The 19,159-nt window shown below is 38.7% G+C and overlaps 2 protein-coding genes across 8 annotated transcripts in view; both read right to left on the bottom strand.

Moving 5' to 3' along the window:
- akap9 (A kinase (PRKA) anchor protein 9) overlaps positions 1–5,030 on the bottom strand; it is a 57,726-nt gene extending 52,696 nt beyond the window's left edge. For all 6 annotated transcript variants that reach the window (XM_058619419.1, XM_058619424.1, XM_058619423.1 and 3 more), the window contains exon 1: positions 4,823–5,030. In XM_058619419.1, coding sequence (XP_058475402.1) covers positions 4,823–4,873 — 51 coding nt within the window. In that variant the 5' untranslated portion in view covers positions 4,874–5,030. The remainder of the gene's footprint in view (positions 1–4,822) is intronic.
- Positions 5,031–8,127: 3,097 nt separating this feature from the next.
- LOC131447563 (potassium/sodium hyperpolarization-activated cyclic nucleotide-gated channel 2-like) lies at positions 8,128–17,706 on the bottom strand. Of its 2 annotated transcripts, XM_058619426.1 has the most exons (8): positions 17,599–17,706; positions 16,901–17,425; positions 13,508–13,937; positions 12,887–13,048; positions 12,441–12,659; positions 11,871–12,017; positions 10,859–11,099; positions 8,128–10,061 (listed from the first exon to the last, which is right to left on the bottom strand). In XM_058619426.1, exons 2-8 carry the CDS (start codon positions 17,374–17,376, stop codon positions 9,859–9,861), a joined length of 1,878 nt encoding a protein of 625 aa, XP_058475409.1. In that variant the 5' UTR covers positions 17,377–17,425; positions 17,599–17,706; the 3' UTR covers positions 8,128–9,858. The 2 variants fall into 2 exon arrangements, with proteins under 2 accessions (XP_058475409.1, XP_058475408.1); XM_058619425.1 differs by having other exon boundaries at positions 16,901–17,706.
- Between the last annotated feature and the right edge of the window lie 1,453 nt (positions 17,707–19,159).

Genomic DNA, 19,159 nt, shown 5'->3' with positions numbered 1-19,159 from the left:
ATAATAACAATAATAATCAGAATAATAATTATCATTTATAGTGTGGTTCTCAGGATAGTCAAGAAAAACACAAAATTGCACCCAGTAAATGAATGACTTCTTCTTTTTGTAGTTTGTTGAAATTACTGGAGTTGACCTGAAACTCAGATAAGAAGATTAAACACTTCTAATCTTATTTATTGGCACAAAAGAGACTGGTATAAGAATGGTAGTGCATGATGGAAGAAAATGAAAGACTAATAGAAACTGCAAAAAAATCTTGTCTTTAATCTTGTTATAAACAAACTAGCAAACTACTGACATTAAAGCTGTAAATGAGCTACTGTATATTGACTAATAGACTACCTTATCTTGTGCTGACAGTAAAATCCAAGATATAAATGTTTATTACCAACTTTAAACAATACAGTGTGAGGTCAAAACAAGTATTAATATCTAAATACACTTAAACACCATAAACGTTTCTAGAACTGCACAAAAAGTTAGATGTGAACATAAACCAGGTTGTAGCTAATAATTAGACCTTCACATTGAATTAATCACCTGGAAATCCCTCCTCAAGCAGGACAAGGTGCCAAAGACAAGAGTTTCAAAAGTCTGTGCTTGTTGTTTAAATTAGAGATGATAAATAATGTAGCTTGAAAGTGAAACCCTCCGGTATCATTGCAGCCAATTAATAAATCATGCTGGTCATAATCCATTCATCACAGAGTGATGCAGGGTATGTTCATGCTTAGTCACCTGGAGGATTTACTATTCAGGCCTTAGCTAAGTAGATCAACTTGTACTTCTGTTGTCCTCAGATCTTCAAATACTGCCCGACAATGACACTGACCTTGACTGGTTTTTCTAAGCCTACTTAGAAAAAGGTATTTCTTTTACACATGGTTCAGCAAGTGTCTCCATCAATATGATAATAAGATATTTTATTGTATATACTGTATGACAATAACCTGTTAAAAGCAAAACAACAAGTATTATTATAAGTGTGCATCTGATATTCGCTCCCCCAAGGCCGCAGCTCTCAGAAAAATAAACACACTCCATCCATAATCACAACAATAGAAGCTAAAATATTATTAATAATATGTGCTCAGTAGACACATCAGAGAAGCAGGGAGACAAATGGGCATGAAGGCTGTATCCCTGTGGGCCAAATGAGCAAACACTGCATGAGCTCTCCCCCTGAGACAATCAGGATAATTCTGAAAATGCTAGAACAACAAATGGACTGGCACATGTTTCTCCCTGAAGTAACATTAAACATCAGTGCTGCTCAGAGAGTGACAGACTAATGGACCAACAGACAAAAAGTATAAAAAGCCTGAGATGATTTGTTGGAAACAACCTTAAAAGTACAGTTTATAACAGGGAACTACGGTGGCTTTTGCATACAAGAAAGGATGCTGTACTTATTACTTTGCGTAACTTAAAATGTCAAACACACTCTGGCTCTGTAGAAACACAGCCTCCATAACCCAAGGCTCTTTGCCTAAAGTACATAAAAGGCTTATTAAATCGTATTCTTCATTTAATTTTACACACTTACACAACAAACATACTTATGGATAATATATTTAATTTTTGCCAATAAACCCTTGTAAATGTACTGGACCTTTTTACCATTGATGCCCATTCAGATCTAATTGGTAGTGTTTAATTAATGAAGTGTTATGGCAATAGACTACACCATCTGTAGAGTGTGTGTGTGGAATTGGTAAATATAAATGAATAAATACCAATTTCTATCAAGTCAAGCAAATTGCAGACTTTCCCCCAGGGATTGTAAAAGGTGACAACCATATGAGCCTGCGAGTACTTTTTGACCTGACACAATCATACACCATCTTGTGCTCATCATAGCAGTGGTGGGTGCTTTTCAAGAGTCTCAGAAAGATACATCATGTAACCCAAGTCTTGCAAAAGAAAGTCAATAATGTCACTTTCTTTTTCTTTTCCTGGGAGACATTTATAAACAGCAGCAATACATTAGCAGCACATATCCTGGAACAGTAGCTCAACAACACTAATCCACAGTTAGCACTTTGCTCATTGTCGAGTGTGAGTCAGCACTTGCTTGGGACGGACATTAATTCAAGCAAGATATACAAGAGACATGGATGCTTTAAAAAAACGCCCAGTACCTGTACAGTATTTGCTTTAAGTTTTCACCATTGCTTGCTAATTGACTCTGACATGCAGTCTATCAGTCAGGATGTTTTCTCCCTGCTTGTGAGGACATGCCGATGAGGTACTATGGAGAAAGAAGGTGTGAAATCCGAAATCCTGCACAACAGAGACCCCTTTTATAAACCAAAATGCCAAAGCCATAACTACGGAGATGGTCTTTCCTGAGGTCTCTCCCACTGTGCAAACCTGAAAGCCAAAGCACCAGGACCAGTGTGTAACTAGGAGTGACCAAATGACCAACACAACACATAAGAGGTTTCACTGCACAGTCAAGACGGAATGTTTTGTTGATTTTTTGAATGCAGCACCTTTTCAAGTCATGATTCTCAATATCAAGTCTTATTATAATGTCTATTAATGTGTGTGATTTGTAGAGAATAGTTGTGTGTTTTTAGATTTTTTTTTTTTTAATAAAATAAAATTGTTTTAGGCTTATTAAATCAGACTCTTTTACAGAGAAAATACTCAAACTGTGCAAACCTCCACCAAAGCTGCTCAGTTCAGTATTAATACACTCCTCTCTCTAACAACTGTTTTTTTGTTTTTCATCTCGATTTCAGATTTGTTACAGAATCACCACCAAGTCTAAATATTTCTTCCTTGGGCCATAACCTCAACCACACAAAATTTTATCCAAAATCCATCCTTAACTGTTGGAGTTATTCTGCTCACAGACAAACAAACAGCTGAAAACATAGCCTACTAGGAGAAGGCAATGACGTACATAGTGTATTTGACTAACATGTGGGTCTGCACACAACACATTGCTCTTCTTCAAATTATTCTATCACATGATAGGTCTGACAGGATTCATATACAGAGATATTTGTGTACACCAACAAATATAGCGCTGTTGTTACTGCAAGGTCATGCAACACTTCACCAGTCAGAGAAATGATCCCACCAAAACAGTGCTCATTTATCTCATTTATGTGAAAACATTAAACATGGTGACATGGTTGCTTCTCTGTAGCAACAATGTTTTGCATGTGTAGCTGAATATTTGGGTGAGGGGTGTCCTGAGTCCTGACCACATTTTTGATGCTGCTTTTTGTAAAGTCAATAATAGGAAGACACGTCTTGGATGTGGGGCAATGTTTGCTCTACCTCATGGGGATGTGCCCTGTAAATCCTGTTCCACCAGCCTGTCAGCCTTCTACGAGCTTTTCTCGTCTTCACTTGAGAGTGAATAGTAGTTAGCATTGATGACAATGGTGAAAAGGTGTGAGACACTCTGCATCTTTTTTGACTTACTTTAAGGACACAAAGAGAACAGAACTATCATCATGCACATTAATCGAGACATAATAAGATGTCTTATCATGTCATAACAGGTACAGGCACACTTACAAACACTTAACAAGCATTCACTCTGCATGTTGCTTTATATCAATAAGAACACCAAAAAATATGCAGTATACAGCACGGTACAATATACTCTAAATGATGCCTTAAGTAGTAGTATGAACATGCAACTTATGACATGGTCTGTTAATTTACTTATCATCTTATAATGAAATCATTAACGTCATAACAGCAAAGATATTTAATCTCATCAAAACACTTAAAGAGCAGTGCCATATTCCAGCCACTTCATTAGGGACACCTGTTCAAATTATGTTAAAGCACACATCTAATCACCCAATAACATGGCAGAGAGTCAATGCATTAAGGCGAGTAGACAAGGTTCAATGACCTGATGTTCAAACAGAGTATCACAATGGGAAAAAAAATCTCATTCAAGTGACTTTGAACACGACAAGGTTGTTGATGCCAGATGGAGTATTCCAGAAACTGCTGATCTACACTATCTACTATCTTGGGGGTTTAAAGAGACTGATTGACAAATTCAAAACATCCTGTGAGCAGCAGTTCTCTGGGCTAAAATACCTTGTGGATGACAGGTAGCAGAGAAGAATGACCAGTTTGGTTCTAGATAAATAGAAAATTGTAATTCTTGTGTTACAGCAGCACTATATGAGGCACTTGTAAAATACAACATATAAGAGAAGAAGAAGCAAATGGATAAATACTCAACAGCTTTGAAGAAAGGCAACAGTAACTCAAATAAATACTTGTAACAATAAAGACAATGCACAGCATGTCAAATTATATTAAAGCAGATGGGCTACAGAAGCAGACCACCCTGGATGACACTCCTGCTACATTATTGCGTGTACTGTGTACCAAATAAAGTGGCCATTGAGTGCAGCTGTTGTCACTGTCTACTATAATGAGAAAAGGGCATCAGAAGTTGTAAATTGGCACTATATTGGCTATGGACTAATGCCTTATGTGCACATGTAGGGGGGGTGATGAGAGTATTAAAAAACGTACATTCTGTGTTACATGCATCTGTTTTAACTGCAGTATGACAAAGGACACCGTGGCTCGTGGTAGCACACACACTGACCCACTGCCTGACAGAGCACCGCGCATGTTCTCTGGGACTGACAGCTGAGACGCGAGGTGGGTGAGGGGGGTCGAGGGGTTGGCGGAGGGGGCAGGAAAACAGCTGACAGAGCCAGCTTTGAAAACACAAGTTGTCAACAGCGTTGAGTTACAACTTGACAGCAGTGACAGCATTGTTAACAGAGTTAAGCTAGCACCACAAAACTGAGAGTAGTCCTACCTTAGCTTTACCGGCCTCCAGCTTCTTTTGCCTCTCCTCGTCCTCCATCATCGTTGTCCCTGTGGCGTAAACAAGGGTGAAGCTGCGTCATACGAAACACCAGCGTGAAAAAGGTTGAAGTAAAAATGTCTGGCATTCGCTCGCTGTCACACACTTCAGAAGGCTTTTACACTAAGTGCTGTCTCCTTGCTGGTAGACCGCCGCCATGTTTTCCACGTAAACATGACACCCAACTATGATGACGTCGTGCAGGCACTAGTAACCACGCCCACTGACATTCCATTAGTGGTGCCTTCACGTGCCTATAGAAATGTCGGACAATCCTTGAGCACAACACTTCCATTTTTCCTCCACAGAAAAATAATTTGTGCTGGCAAAGTATGTATTTTGTCAATCTAGTAACACAGCACACAATTTACAGTTATAATAATTGGATATTAGCTGTTTATCTGGCAGATAAACATGGCAAAACCACAATAATACAACAACAACAACAGAGCTTTAAATTAGGCTATTCTGATAACAATAGTTCAGTACAAGTGTTTCTTTTCATAACAAATAAAAACATCTTCCATCATTAAAAGTGTGAATATATTTCTGGTTTATTTTTTCCAGTATGTTTTGTGGACAACCTTTCGTTTTGGGAATCAATGATTAACCAATGATTAACGTTTCAGAATATCCATGAAAAGATGAAATGAAAAGATTTCAGTGAAATACAATAGGTACAGTATATGTACACACAAGCAGATTAAAAATGTCAACGTGTTTATGACACAGCTCTACAATTTTATAAGAGATACTAAGAAGGTGAACAACCTTTGCTTAAGAAAAACAACCAGTTCCACAACACAAAAATAATGAGTAAACCCTACTTAAGCAGATAGTTTAATTAATTGCATTATACACCCTGCAGGCATTAATGTGTCGATTCTTCTGTTATGGCTGCTTCAGGTGGAGCTGTTTTCAGTACTACACACAGTTAATTCAGTCCAGTGTTTCTCAGCCTAAGGGTCAATCCCTCCAAGGACCACGAGACAAATCTGACAGGTCATGAGATGGTTAAAGGGAGGCGCAAAAAGAAAGCAACATCTCTGATTCACAACTCCATTAATTTCTTTTATGTTGTGATTTGTAATTGTATGCCATATATGTGCAGTCTGATTTCTGAATGTCTGCACAGTTTCTATGGCAACTGGAGGAAATGTTGTCCCAACTGAGACTGAACACTAAATATTTTCATTTCAGAGCTGTGGGTCGTGTCTGTCCTAGTGAAGGCTTCATCACAACAGATGTTTTATGTTTCATAACTAAACATCAGTTTCTAGGACAGATGGGGAAGATTCAGGACGCACGGCACAATGTTTTACTTCCAGCCTCCATGTGGAACAGGTCTGAGTCCAATGATTCACATGTCACTAACACAGGATATGATGATGCAATGTCACGTAATCTGCGAGCTCGCTTTGCAGACATTTCAGTGACACTGACTGAACACAGAGAATGGTGACAAACAAGGCTGATGCTCAGACTCAAGTGTGATTTCAATGTAATCGTCCTTTTTATATAAAACACTATAATAATTGAATGTGTGGGCAGCAATTCAGAGGGTCATGGCAGGAGTTTTGAAGGCCACTGTTATTTTTTTTAACATTATTTCATTTCTCATATTACATTTGTTGAAATTGTGTTGTTTAAAGCATAGAAGAAATATGATATACAGATTGTATACTACATTGTAGATCACATAACGTTATTATGAAGTTAAAATTCATCCTGTTGTCATTAGAAATTTGGAAAAGTTTCTTATGTTTTCACATTTTCTTCATTTATTCAAATTTAACTTGGATACATTTAATACATTTAATTAAGAAAACAAACTTCAAATAGAAATTCAAATAACTATATTCATGGAAAAAAGAAATTGCCCCCAGTTTCAGACACCTGCTGATTAGTTATCTTGTGGTTCCACAGGAAAACACACATCTCTCAGGTTATAAATTCCTAAAATGTAGTTAAATTGTTGACTGGAGACATACCTGCAGTGGTGGCAGCAGCAGCAGTAGCAGGAGACGATGCTCTGCGTCTCCGTCTGACAGGAGCTGAGCAGCTTATCGTCTGGCAGATCTTGAATTCCACCCATCTTCTTTTGGACATTCTTACCAATTTGATCCCACCTGTGAACGAACACTTGCCGTTCCTACAACAGCAGCATCTGCAGGAAGCATTTGAAAGTTTCGCTGGTTTCTAAATTATTAATTCCTTGGACGAGTATACTGTGTCAGGAGTTACCCCAGCAACTTTACCAGGGCAACCACAACAAATGGACCATGCAGGACCGTATTCCATTCAATATTAAAAAACAAAATAGCAGTGATATATTCATGCCTTAAGTTTAGTGCATTCATTAAATGAGCATTTGGAGTTTAGAGGGAGCTTAAGAGGACAAAATTGCACTAAAGGTGCAATAATCTGCACTATAGAGACACCCAAACACTATATGAAAGTTTGAATATTAAACATTACATTTAAAATGGGATTTTTTTTGTGTTGAATAATTCATGTAAGACTTTGTTTAATTAGAAAGACATTTAGTTCCAACTCATGATGACCGTTTGTAGCACGTCTTTCTTTTGCTCTTTGGAGTAAAATGTGCATTAAATGCATTAAATGTAGCTGTAGCTGTAGCTTTGCATCATTGGGCTTAGTTTGTGGTGCTTTTGTTTGAAATTTGATGTTACATCAAATTCAGCTGCAACTTCCTTTGTTGCTCCATTCATTTTCTTTCCCCCCTCATTTTAAAAATGTACCGACCATGAGAACAGTTTTCCTGATACACAATCTAATCAAAAGAATTGTTTTGACCAACAGAACACTTCAGTCTTGCAGCAGCAGAGTGGAAGCTCATTTGCATAATGAGGATATCACTGCTCTGTATTAAATTATTCATAAGTGGAGGGATTCATCAGTAAAAGGAGAGAGGAATGGGCCAACAGGTTTTTCAGTGCCTTGCTGTGAGAATGAGACACAATGCATGGTAAAGATCACATGTCGCATTCCCAGTCCTGTCTCTGCACATAATTTGTTCTCTTAATTTAAGTCTCTTCAAGTCTCCTAAAAGCACATGCAATGTAATGTTGTATTTTAAGCAAACAAATTTATTTAGTAGTTTAAATGTTTAATTGTTTTATTTTTTTTAAGACAAAAATAGTGTTATGAGTTGGGACTTATATATTGTGAGCATGCAATCAATTAAATGTGGATGTGAAAGAAAAAAAACAGCAAATGAAGAAAGAAACAGAGATTATATTATATTGAGATTATATAATTATTGCGACAAGCACAATAGAAAAGGTTAATAACAAGTTTTACTGTATATCCATCACTACTTTTCCATTCTAATTTTATTTTTGTGGATTGTGCTGCCATCGTGTGGTCATGTGAGGTACAGTACATGTCAGAACCAGGTCATGTGATTCTGACAAAAACAAAAAGATGATAAAAGTCTGGTGTTGTCTTGTTTTTGTTTCTGTTTCTCTAGCACCTTCACTACTGTAATATCGCGGATTGTGCTGCCATCTTGTGGCCATATAAGGTACAGTACTTGTCCAGCACTTTCACATCATCTTCAATAATGATAGTTCTGCTATAATAAAGTAATCATTCACAATAAAACAGTCATAATAATTCAACTATAGGATAGGAATAAGGGTTTCATTCAGGAGCATTGTGATACAGTGAATAGTATCATCATTCCACCCCATTTTACTTACAATACATAAACATTGATTGGGTGAAATGATTCTAATGATACAGATAAGTAAACATTTCACTATATCACAACTCTGGAGTGTATTCTTTAATGATTGTGAACTTGATCAGTCCACAAAGATCCACGCCTGTGATGTGTTTATATGCCAACTGCAGGGTACATTATTAATATTTTGTTTCCACTGTTTGTCTCTGTGATAATTATTCATGCCGGCGAAAATGAAATGTGTTCACTTTCCAGGCGAAACCTCGATTTGTTACTTGTGAGTCACTGCTGAACCAGTGATGTCATCTTTGTCACATGACACAAGATGATGGAACAAGATGTTTGACTGTCTTAAAGGAAGTCATGTTGGACAAAACCGTGTAAATTGCTTTGTCTATTTGTAAATGAGAGCAGCGCACAAGAATAAGGAAAAACACAATATTTTACAATACTCTTCCTTTTTTTTTTTTTATCAGTATTAGTATTAATGCAGTTACTTTTTCCACCGTACAGGGTCATGAAACAGACCCGAGCCATTTATAATGTATTGATGTAATGTGTAATGGTGGTGTACATCTTCTTGTTAACCAACTTGAGGTTTATTTTATTAAATTAATATTTGGTTCAATGCAATTTTAAAAGGAAAATGACCACCTGTGGGTTCATGTGTGGGGGGAAAAAAAAAATCACCCACTAATATGGAAACTAAATTGTAGAGATGCAGAAGTAGAATTTGCAAATAACTGAGTCAATATTATCAAAGGAACAACTTGCAATGTGAGTGTGCCATGATACTGTATATAGTATAGTAACTGCATATAAAGCGTCTCTGTACAGTTATTACATCACAGCAGCTTATCCTCAGGATGCACTGGTATTAAACCATCATATGCAGACCTGGGGGATCATTTGAATCTGAGCGACATAAATCTGCAGCATGTATCTAGCAGCTGGTGCTTCTAATATTCTGTATGTGAAGCATACGTGACATTGACATGTAGGAAAAATGTAGGTTGCTTTAAGAAACAATACATAATTTTCTCATCAGAGTTCATCCAGCTTGTGAATTTTCCATAGGATCTAAGGTGAAGAGTTCAAAAATGTCTAATGCGAAATGATGCTGTGGATTATTGAGATTCAAGTAACAAAATTAAATTCATATATTAAATAATAAATAAATAAATATATTCCATGAGGTCAACAGCATTCAGTTCAGTCAAAGCGGGATGACTCTCCTCCATGAGTGTCCCTCTGTCTCTCTGTTTCTAGTATGAGGAGGTCACTCTGCAGTGGGAGGCTGATAACTGGGCCTGCGAGCAACCCGTCCCAGTCTGTCCACAGCGACACTCTCGAAGGCTCTCCTCATCAGAGGATACTCCTCCAAGACTTCGTTGAAACTGTCCACGCTCAGTGAGTACAGACGACAGTAGGTGTCAGCGCTCACGCTGGCTGTGCGTCGTCCCTGAGTGAGCAGGCAGATCTCTGAAATCAGGCAGAGAGTTTGATCGTAAAAGCATCAAATGGTTTCATGTATAGTAAAAAAACTAGTTTGCATTCTATTCTTCTTAATGGTTTGATTAGGGGATTGATAGCAAATTCAAGTCTGAGCTGCACCCACAACAGTTTTTCTATTTGCCAGGTGCAAGATTCAAAAAGGTCATAATAAGTATTGTGTATATATAGCCAACAGACTAAAGACACACATAAACATAACATAAATAATAATAAATAACCCTCATGAGACACATCACACTGTTTATGAGCCAGGAGGCTTAGGGAGCTCAATCTGAGGAAAAACTTTATATTATAAATTATAAAATCCAATAAACCCAATAAAAGACTAGATGAACAAACTCAACTAAATTAACTACATAACAAGTGTTATGTTTAACTTGCATACTTCTGTGTCCAAATAAGTACCACTGCATGGAAACATGAAAGACACCAGGTGAAAGCTATTCTCTTCATTGTTTTGGATACTGAATTACACAGTTTCTTTGTGCTGTAAATCAAACCACAAGTTTCCTAAGAAAGTCATGCCCTATTGGTGAAGGGAATAATGTAAAAGTTTAGATTTACATCTTTGAATCATTGTAAAGCAAAATTCCATGGAAAAAGATAGATCTATGATTACATAACATTTATGTATTCTATGGCCTTATAACTGTCAACATAAGATGACAGCTGTGATGTGTACTGTTTACAAAATTCATAACATTTCTAGCACAAACAAGAGATAAACTCAGAAACTGCAAGAACCACAAGTTGACATCCTTTACCCCCAAAATACGCTCCATCGTTGAGATGGATCTCTTTGCTGCCGCGTGGGATGACAGTGACAGCACCGTGCTGGATGAAGTACATTTTCCGACCCAGAGTTCCTTCTCTTATGATCAAGTCTCCGGGTTGAAAGACTTCGAAACGGAGCTTGGTGAGAATCACAGTCACAAAATGAGGATCAGTGTTGGCAAAGAGTGGCATGTTGGCTACCAACCCACGACAGTTGAAGCTGACTATTTCCTGCATGGTGAGTGGGGAGAGAAACCAGAGAAACATATTCAGAAAAAGGGTTTGTTTAAATACATATCATTTACTATTACTGGGTTTTGGTTTAGAGTTAGAGGAAATATTCTGAAATGTTTTCCCCCCCAAATAAAACCAACTAAAACACAAGGATTCAGTTTAGTGAATCTTGAATTCAGATATGACTAAGATGATTGAAAACATTTGAATGATGAAAGACAAATATTTGTAAATATTTGGACAGGACAAACTTAAAAAAAAAGAAAAAAAAAGGTGTATAAACGCAGGCAAAGTGCTTGACAATAATACAAAAAAACAAAATAGTTGCAGCCATTATTTGGTGATTTTTGTTGTATGACATGCTCTGATTACAAAATATCATCGATACATTCAAAAGGATTTAGAGCGGAAAAGGTTCATTAAACAATCAGCTGATAAAAAAAATAACTGTGAAACTTTGTTAATATATTATTATAATTTGGTAAATACATTTTACAATTATTATTTCAGAAATTCAAATCAAAATATATTGTTTGTATCACTGTAAACAAAATGTATAAACGGTTTTGGTTTGACGCTGGGAAATAAGAATGGTCTTTTTTTTCCTGACATGGAAAAGGGCGTAAACTAATAATGAGTAATACCTAGATACATCATTTCTGTTTTATTTTATTTATAATTCAGGCCAACAATTTCATCTGTGTGGACAAAAGAAAAGACTATAGGGAAATTAGAACAAGTAAATTAGAAGTTGACTGAATAACACACCTCCTTGAGTGGATCGCTGAGTTCTCCAAAGATGCTGTCCTCGTCAAACATCTTGCCCTGGAACCGCTGCTCGTAATACTCGTGAATCCTCTGTCTTACATCTGCTGGCAGTTTATGGAATGACATGTACTGCTCCACCTGCTTATACTACACAACATTTGTACAGAACACGATTATAAGCTGACCTCCATGGTGAGTTTACAGTACAAAGTCCACAGGCTTTGCTTTCAGTTTGTCATATTTTCTACCATGTGTTGGCTGAATTATTCCTCAGCGCATTAATTATGCACTCATTCTGTTTGGTTTCAAGCTTTTAAGTGGATTACAAACTCATTTGTAATGGGCATTAGCAAACAGTGATCCATAACAAAGGCGATGCCGTTTGTTAGACAGTGAAAATCCTTTGAAAAGGGTCAGTCCATTAGTTAATACACATTAGGCATTTAGCATGATTTTCACAGGCTTAGAACAAGCAAACAAACATGGCATGGTTGAGGTGATAAACTTTAAATCATCCATGTGAAGGCCCTGGGAGTTCTAGACCAAACATTTGGAGTCAGAGATGTTTACCTTCTCTTGATACTGACGATGTGAAGCATCCAAGGACTGGACCAAGTTGGTCGCATGGCCAAGGAACATGGCATAGCAGGTGGCCCCAACAACCATACTGATCATGGTGAGCCAAACGTCCGTCATGCCCTCTGGAGGGTGGGCACCATATCCTATGCACAGCATGTGACTCATGGCCATGAAGAGGGCGTACGAGTACTGTAAGTGCCATGTAGCATTCTGAAAGTAATGATAAAACATGCTTAACATGGTGGTAGTAGTTAAATTGGACATACAGATGTCAGTAAAAGGTCCAGTGTGTAAGACTTAGCAGCATCTACTGGTGAGACTGCAGAGCACAACAAGCGAAGAGCTTCTCTCCTCACACTTCCCTTTGTCAAAAAGGCTAATTCTAAGACAAAAATGTCACTGTGGACTTCACTCTGTTTTGAAGGAGCTGAACTCACCACCATATTATTTTTGGATACCCAGCAGTCTGCGGGAAAGTCCTGTAGCATAGGCACCATAAAGGTCAGGCAGCCATCCCAGTGACACAACAGGAGCATCATGCCAATTAAGTTGACGATACGCACCACTGCACTGGCCAGGTCATAGGTCATATGGAAAATCTAACAAAGAGACATGGAGAAAAGATTTATTGGTCATATGTTACCATAGGCCATTTATAAAAGGTGGATATAGTCCTCCAGTTTGCTGTCTGAGGCAGACCCATATTAAAAATATATTGAAAAGCCACCAAGAGTTGCAAAAAGAACTCTCTTTGAATGGTAGTCTGTGGTAAAATGAGCCTACATCTCACTTGATTTACAATGTCAGTAAACATTTTCCTGAGGAGTTAATTGTCTTAACCACTAGTTTCAGGTCTGTGAGTGGACACCAGTGTGATTGACAGCTAGTATCATCCAATAGGAGCCTGGTTGTAGGTGCACCAACCTCAAAATGGCGTCAGCAAAATCACCAATCAGTTTGTAGCCTGGAGGCTTCAAAACTGGAGTTATGGGTGATGTGTTGTGTATGTAATGTTGAATGTTTCGGAGCATGTAATCTCTCTCCTGCCTTTTCTTTACCTCTTCCCACTGGTGAATGTAGCGGATGAGGCGAGACAGTCGCAGGAGACGCAGCAGACTGAGGATCTTGGTGAAACGCACAATGCGGAACGCACGTGCCGTGCGGTAAACATCCGAAGTCTCGTGCCTCGACTCCAAGTCAATGATGCGGAAAATATAGTCAACTGGGATGGAGGAGACAAAGTCCACCACAAACCAGGTGCGAAGGTAATGCGAGCGGATCTCCTTGGGGTCCAGAATGACGTGGCTGTCCTCTCCTAGGATGCCGGTGCGGAAGTTGAAAATCAGGTCCATGAGGAAGAGGGTGTCAGATATGACGTTGAACGTGATCCAGGGTGTTGTGTTCTGGTCCTCAAAGAAGGTGATTCCCCAGGGTAACATGACCAGATTACTCATCATCAGCAGGAGCATCACAAGGTCCCAGTAGAACCTGGAGAGAACAGGGACGGTGGAGGGTTGAGCTGGTACGTAGTGAACCCCAAACCTTTCTTGTGTTTGTGTTTAGAAGGATATAAACACACACGTTTTTTTGGTTGCATACTTGATAAATTCACAGATCATTCATATCCTCACAGCGAACAAAGTCTGGACTGAATGGGATTAAGTGTATATTTAACATACTGATTTCTGGTCTTAGTGAACCTCCTTTGAGAACGATACAATAGTGCTATCAGACCTGACTTTTGTGTACACTGGCAGCACAGGGGAGGGCAGAAGTGTCAAGTTGATGGATGCTTCTTTGTGTTTCTATCTTTGTGTCATAACCTGTTTGAAGCCTCTCTTTACTCAAACAATGTTGTCGTTGCCTTTATCTGCTTGACATAAAACAAATCACTGCTTGTGTACAGGGCAGGAATGTCACCAGGTGACGCAAGATCTAAACTCTCTCATACTGAGAAACTCAGAGAGTCATGTGGAGCTGATATAGACTCAGGTCAAGTGTTTTTAACTTTTATAAAGAGTAATGAAAGCAACATTTTCCTGTCGCACATTTGATTGTGTGCTGATGTGAGGAAGCCACACTGAAACAAATAAACAAATAAACAAACAAAAAACAATGGTCAACTATGATGGAAAATGGACAATGATCTCATTAATCTGACCTCATTCTAATCACAATCCGTCACAGCAATTTTTTGAATGCTAATATCAGGTGTAAATGAGGGAGTTAAATAATTTTAATCTAGGATGGAGATTTTGAAACAGCAAAAACAGCAATCAAGGCAAAGTGAAGTAACCCGATCTGGGTAATCTGGGGAATGACCCACTTCAGAGTGACCCTTATGTTCTCCTGTCACAGGAGGAAGGAACCCCTCTCATTAAAAATACACGATGTTTTCCTCTTCAGGCTGAATATACAGTGCTATCATGTGGAAATTGCAGAAAAGAAAATGTCACCGTGCCACCTGTGTCGCACCTGAGAAGTGTGTTTTGATGCTTCAAGTATTAGCTCAGTTCGACACCATCTGCTGTGCATCACTGTTATGACACACAGGCCCCAGTTATAGGTCGTCAGTGTCTTGTTATATGTACAGTTTGGATTCCCTTACAGTTTGTTTCCATCAAGTGTCAATCACTTTTGGTCTCTGTCTTGCTCCAGGTCTCGCTTTCATTGCAAGGTTACATTAACAGAATAGGAACCAGACTACCTTTGATTACTGTCACAGCTTGGTGATCGCAATATGAACCCTGTGAGAGAACAACCTTCTTATTCAGACGGACAGGACGGAGATACAGGAACAATAGATCTGCTCCTCATCCATATTTAAGTTCATCCCTCCATCATTCTCTTGCAGCCACATCCTCTGTGTCTGCACACTGGTTTACACAACTCTGTATCGTCTTAGCTGGTACAATAGGAGTGAATCTCCTTATTAGCTAAATTAATCTTCATTTAATATTAAAATAAATTAAATTTAAAGAGACCTTAGATAGTTGCTTTGAAGATTAACATTTCCCTGCTGTTTGCTTTGCATGCATGGTGAAATAGCTCTTGCATAACATGCTCTTTGACCATGTCTTTAATTCTGAACCACTGAAATATCTCGACAACTATTGCATGGATTGGCAAGTCTTAATGTGCAGTTATCCATGGTCCCCCAGTGGGTGAATCCTGCGACTTTAGATGATGCTCAAGTTTTCCCCCCTAGCATCACATTTTTGACACGTTTGCCTATGAAATGAACTGGAACTATTTTTTAAGTTATATATGTTGCAGCAGACTTGTGCACCTGTGTTGTTATTGGTACATGAGCTTGTTTTCTTGGAACACCTGAATTGAATGAGCAAGAGGGGTTTAAGGTTACTGAAGTTATGAAAATAACTATAATATAAGCAACTGTGTAAAAAGAACATTTTGCTGAGTGGTTTACTTTTTTAAATGTTGTCACTATCAAGTCAAACATTAATCTTTGTTTTATGGCCATGTTTAAGCATGTGAGAGGCTATATTAGTGCCCATTCACTTGCTGTGGATTATCCAGAAGTTCTCCTGCTGCATTGTCACATGAGTTCATGCAGACATTATCCAGAGATTTTTAACTAGGGAGCTGAATTTTAGAGCAAGTCCAGAGTGACTTCTGTGGACATTTGTGAATCAATCTTTCCTCAGTGCAGGTCTGAAAGGAGCTTAAATTACTTTGGATTGGATTCAAGATGCTGAAGGTAAGCAGCTGCATGACCTTAACCCCTAAACAGGAAAGCTGAGCATCACAGATGTGCCGCACCAACTCATCAATTTTAAAGGGGAAGATGGAGCATAAGGTTTGAGGATAATGGGCCTCCAATAATCCTTCCCTCAGCTGTCTGTGTATTATTGCATAATAGAGCAAGATTGGAATTACGGGGATTCTTATGGGCAATAATCCCTCTGCATGGGTTTATCCTCTCTGTCTGGCAACAGAATGCTGTTTGAAAATGGTTTTAAATTGATGGAGGCTATTGTTACCGAAGACAGAGCTGAATAGCTGGAGTATCGTTGCTAAGATGATACTCAGTCAAAAAGCTGAACGATGAAACAAATTTTTCCAAAGTGAAACAAAATTAGAGCAACGTTCCTTTGACAAAACCGCTGAAATTATCTGCAACAATGAACATAGTTGTCCCTCCATGTAAACAGGGTAAGAGGGAGTCGCAAGAGAGAGGGGTCATTAATCCAGACGATGTTGTCCTATATCACTAATCAAATCTCTTCATCTCCTTATCAGGTCATAAGAACCACCAGCTCTCGTCCAACCTTGGAAAAGCTGAATCACAGTGGTCAACCACACGCCTTAGTTGGGGGGAAAATGCTTTTAAGGGTATTTAATTGGGTAATTTTGGCTTGTGCAATAAAAACGTCAACAAACCCCCAATAAAAAGCAGTTTAGCCAATATGAATGAGCCCCAACATTACCTGAAGTCACTGTAGGGGTGGATGATCCACACTCCAAAGCTCTTGACCCTGGCCTGTTCGGCAGCAACACCCTTGTGGCTGCCAAACATGCGCAGGGAGAACTTGTTGACCCCAGGCTGCAGCAAGGAGCAGAACCGCCTGTGGAAGAAGGTGGACTTGTTTTGTGTAAGGTCATCGCTTGTTCCATCGACCTCCTCGTTGGAGTCCAGCAGGCCGTCGGGGTCAGCTGTATAGTCATCATTGTGAGTTTTGACCAGGGAGAGCAGGGTGTTGGTCACGTCGCTCCTCTTGCCTGTCTTCGGGGAGGGGGTGCTGGGGGGACTTGGCCTCTGTGAGGCACTTCTCCATCTTGAGAAGCGGAGGCTGCTCCAGGTGCGATACGTGTTTGTCTCTGGTTTGTGAGCTGGGCTCTCACCTGTGCCTCGTCCTATGTCTTCAATACTCCTGGAGAGGCTGGTCATTTTTAAACCTTGCATTTAGAATGAGCTAAGCAAAAAAGGTTTGAGAAGCCTCAATATAGGTAAACTAAAAAAAACAAAAAAACATTAGAAATTAACATTAACTTCCTTCAAACTATAGATAAAAGCAACTTAATATGAATGATGTACAATTTACGAAAGATCACAGCAACTGAAAGTATAAAAAGTAAAGTAAGAGTATAGCATAGTATAAAATCAAATATAAAACTATTTCCTCACATCAGTTTTGACAGAAAATCCATGAAAAGTTGCAGCATCCATTTAAAAATGCATTTTCCTGAGGTGAAATGGTGAAAACTTGAGCTTGTGTGTCTGTCTCCTGCTGGATCATGAGAGAGACAGATAGAGACAGAGAGAGTGAGAGGGGGGGGGGGGGGGGGGAGAGGGCTCAGTGGCCTTCAGTAATCGGCTTGTTGCCACAAATGTGTCCTCTCACCTCTCTCCTCCCTCTTTCTCCTTGTCAACTTCCTCCTCCCCCCTGCTGTAAAGCACCGTCCCTCCCACCCTCTTGTCCTCACACTGGGACAGAGCTGTGATGTGTTTGCAGGTCAAGTTGCGCAGAAGACAGTTCAGCAGTAGCCAGATTCCTTAGTTATAGGTTCTGAAGTGTAAAGTTACCCAGAATATTTGTTTAATAAATCCTGTCATTTTTTTACATGTTAATCTTTAAAATACATTCACAAAATCACTGAACCCCCACAACATTGATTCAGGGAGAAATACTGAGAATAATATTTATGTTTTAAAGGTGAAGAGGTGTATTTTTGTTTTTATATTTTTGACACATTCACTGTCAAAGATTATTTTAAATCATATGCCTCACATTATTGCTTTTATATTTCTTAGACAACCTTGGTTTCTTTTATTTTTCATCATGGATAAACCAAGGGAACCGGAAATCTTTGATTGATGTGAACATTTGTCTCTCTTTACTGCTTCCTTTTTATATTACAAAATATTATACACAGTGATTAGGTGTCGGTGTGAATGGGTCATTTTATTGCATAATGGTCAATGGTTTGTATTTATATAGCGCAACATTTCCCCCACAGCAACGTGGGGGGGGGATGTCTTGCCCAAGGACACTTCAGCATGCAAACCCAATGCAGCATTTATAAAGTTAATTTGTTTGTTTAAATGTAGTTAGTTAGTTCAAATATAAATAAAAAGGTAAGACATGCACACACAAACACACAGAAGTTTCAACCTTTCACAAGCATTTGGCATCATTTAATGCCTTAAAGTCTCCCAGACAAAATCTGTTTTTCTCTGTTATTGGTCAACAATCACATAACGTGTGAGTCCATACTTCATACAGCCATGCTGGTGAATACAAAGTTTTAGTTTTAGTTCTGTTTTGATCTCCACCCAACTCCTGAGGGAAATATTGTTCAGAGCTTCTTTTTTTGACACTAACTTTGACACTTATTTATTAATTTAGTACATTCAGTATGATAGGACCATATGATATGATCTGAGTAAAAGTAGCTTGCACATTTCTTTGGATTCAAACCACATGGCACACACTTGCTACACTCGTACCATATTCAAATTCAGTGAATGTAGAGCAAATTCGTATGTTTGTTTAGCCACACCTGTCTATTCATATAAATGTGTACATGAAGCTTTGCTGAGGGTCGCTTTCTCATCCCTGATATTTGCCCATTTTGCAAACAGATCCGGTCACGAAATCATGACAGACAGCCTGTACCAACAGATCATATTTCACTGTTGTCAGTGAAGCACTCTTTACAGTGGCAGGTGTCAAGCTCACATTTAC

This window comes from Solea solea, chromosome 20 (genome assembly GCF_958295425.1).
Source record: "Solea solea chromosome 20, fSolSol10.1, whole genome shotgun sequence".
Taxonomy (NCBI): Eukaryota; Metazoa; Chordata; class Actinopteri; order Pleuronectiformes; family Soleidae; genus Solea; species Solea solea.
Note: the sequence above shows the minus strand (reverse complement) of the source record. Positions and strands in the feature narration are given on the sequence as shown.